General features: G+C 40.5%; 1 protein-coding gene across 1 annotated transcript in view; it reads left to right on the top strand.

The window, feature by feature from the left end:
• Nucleotides 1-201, top strand: part of LOC103605871 (tripartite motif-containing protein 5-like) — a 27,010-nt gene extending 26,809 nt beyond the window's left edge. The window contains 1 exon segment of the mRNA XM_008590475.1: nt 74-201. Within this exon segment, the coding sequence (XP_008588697.1) occupies nt 74-201 (128 nt within the window).
• The last annotated feature ends 645 nt before the right edge of the window (nt 202-846 follow it).

Below are 846 nucleotides of genomic sequence, written 5' to 3'. Positions count from 1 at the left end.
TTTCCTCAAGAATCTTCTCAGAATATCACAAAATACATCATATCCCTCATATGACCTTTCTATTTTTCTACAGTTGATGTGAAACTGACTCCAAGCAATGATTCAAATACGTTCATTTCTCCATATCAGAGAAAAAAGGCATCTTCTTGGATGCCAGTTGACTCTTACTGGAATGGCAATGATTATGATTATGGCATCTGAGGTTCCCCAGTGATCACATCAGGAAAACATTATTGGGAGGTAGATGTGTCCAACAAAAGAGCCTGGATCCTGGGGGTATGTGATGGAAGAAGCCTCCAATCCAATAGAAGGTGTGGTATTAGACTAGATGTGAATTATCAACCTAAACATGGCTACTGGGTTATAGGGTTAAAAAATCCAGGGGAATATACTGCTTTTTAGGACTCTTCCTCCAGTGTTCCCTTGATCTTGACACTCTTCTGACTGTTTCCCCTGTCGTATTGGAGTTTTCATAGACTATGACACTGGCACTGTTTCATTTTTCAATGTCACAATTGGGTTTCTGATCTATAAATTCTCTACACATACTTTTCTCCCAGTGTTTGTCCATATTTCAATCCCATGAATTGTTAAGTCCCCATGACTCTGCTCTCCAAGCTCATGAACTTCCTACACCTGCACCCCACTTGCCTGGGGTGCATCTCATGCACCTGAGCTCATTGGCACCATTCTAACCCCCTTTTCCTCATTGCCTCCCTTCGTTCTAATTGTACAAATTGCCTTGTGCCACATTCCTCACAATATTTCGTTTGCATTTAGGAGAAAAATTTTTTCATCCTGTTCCATACTCCTAAGGAACAATGACTGATCCTTCATAAAGAAAGA

The sequence above is a fragment of the Galeopterus variegatus genome, unplaced genomic scaffold (genome assembly GCF_000696425.1).
Source record: "Galeopterus variegatus unplaced genomic scaffold, G_variegatus-3.0.2 Scaffold6130, whole genome shotgun sequence".
In the NCBI taxonomy this organism is placed as follows: domain Eukaryota; kingdom Metazoa; phylum Chordata; class Mammalia; order Dermoptera; family Cynocephalidae; genus Galeopterus; species Galeopterus variegatus.
This window is presented reverse-complemented; position numbering and strand designations above follow the sequence as displayed.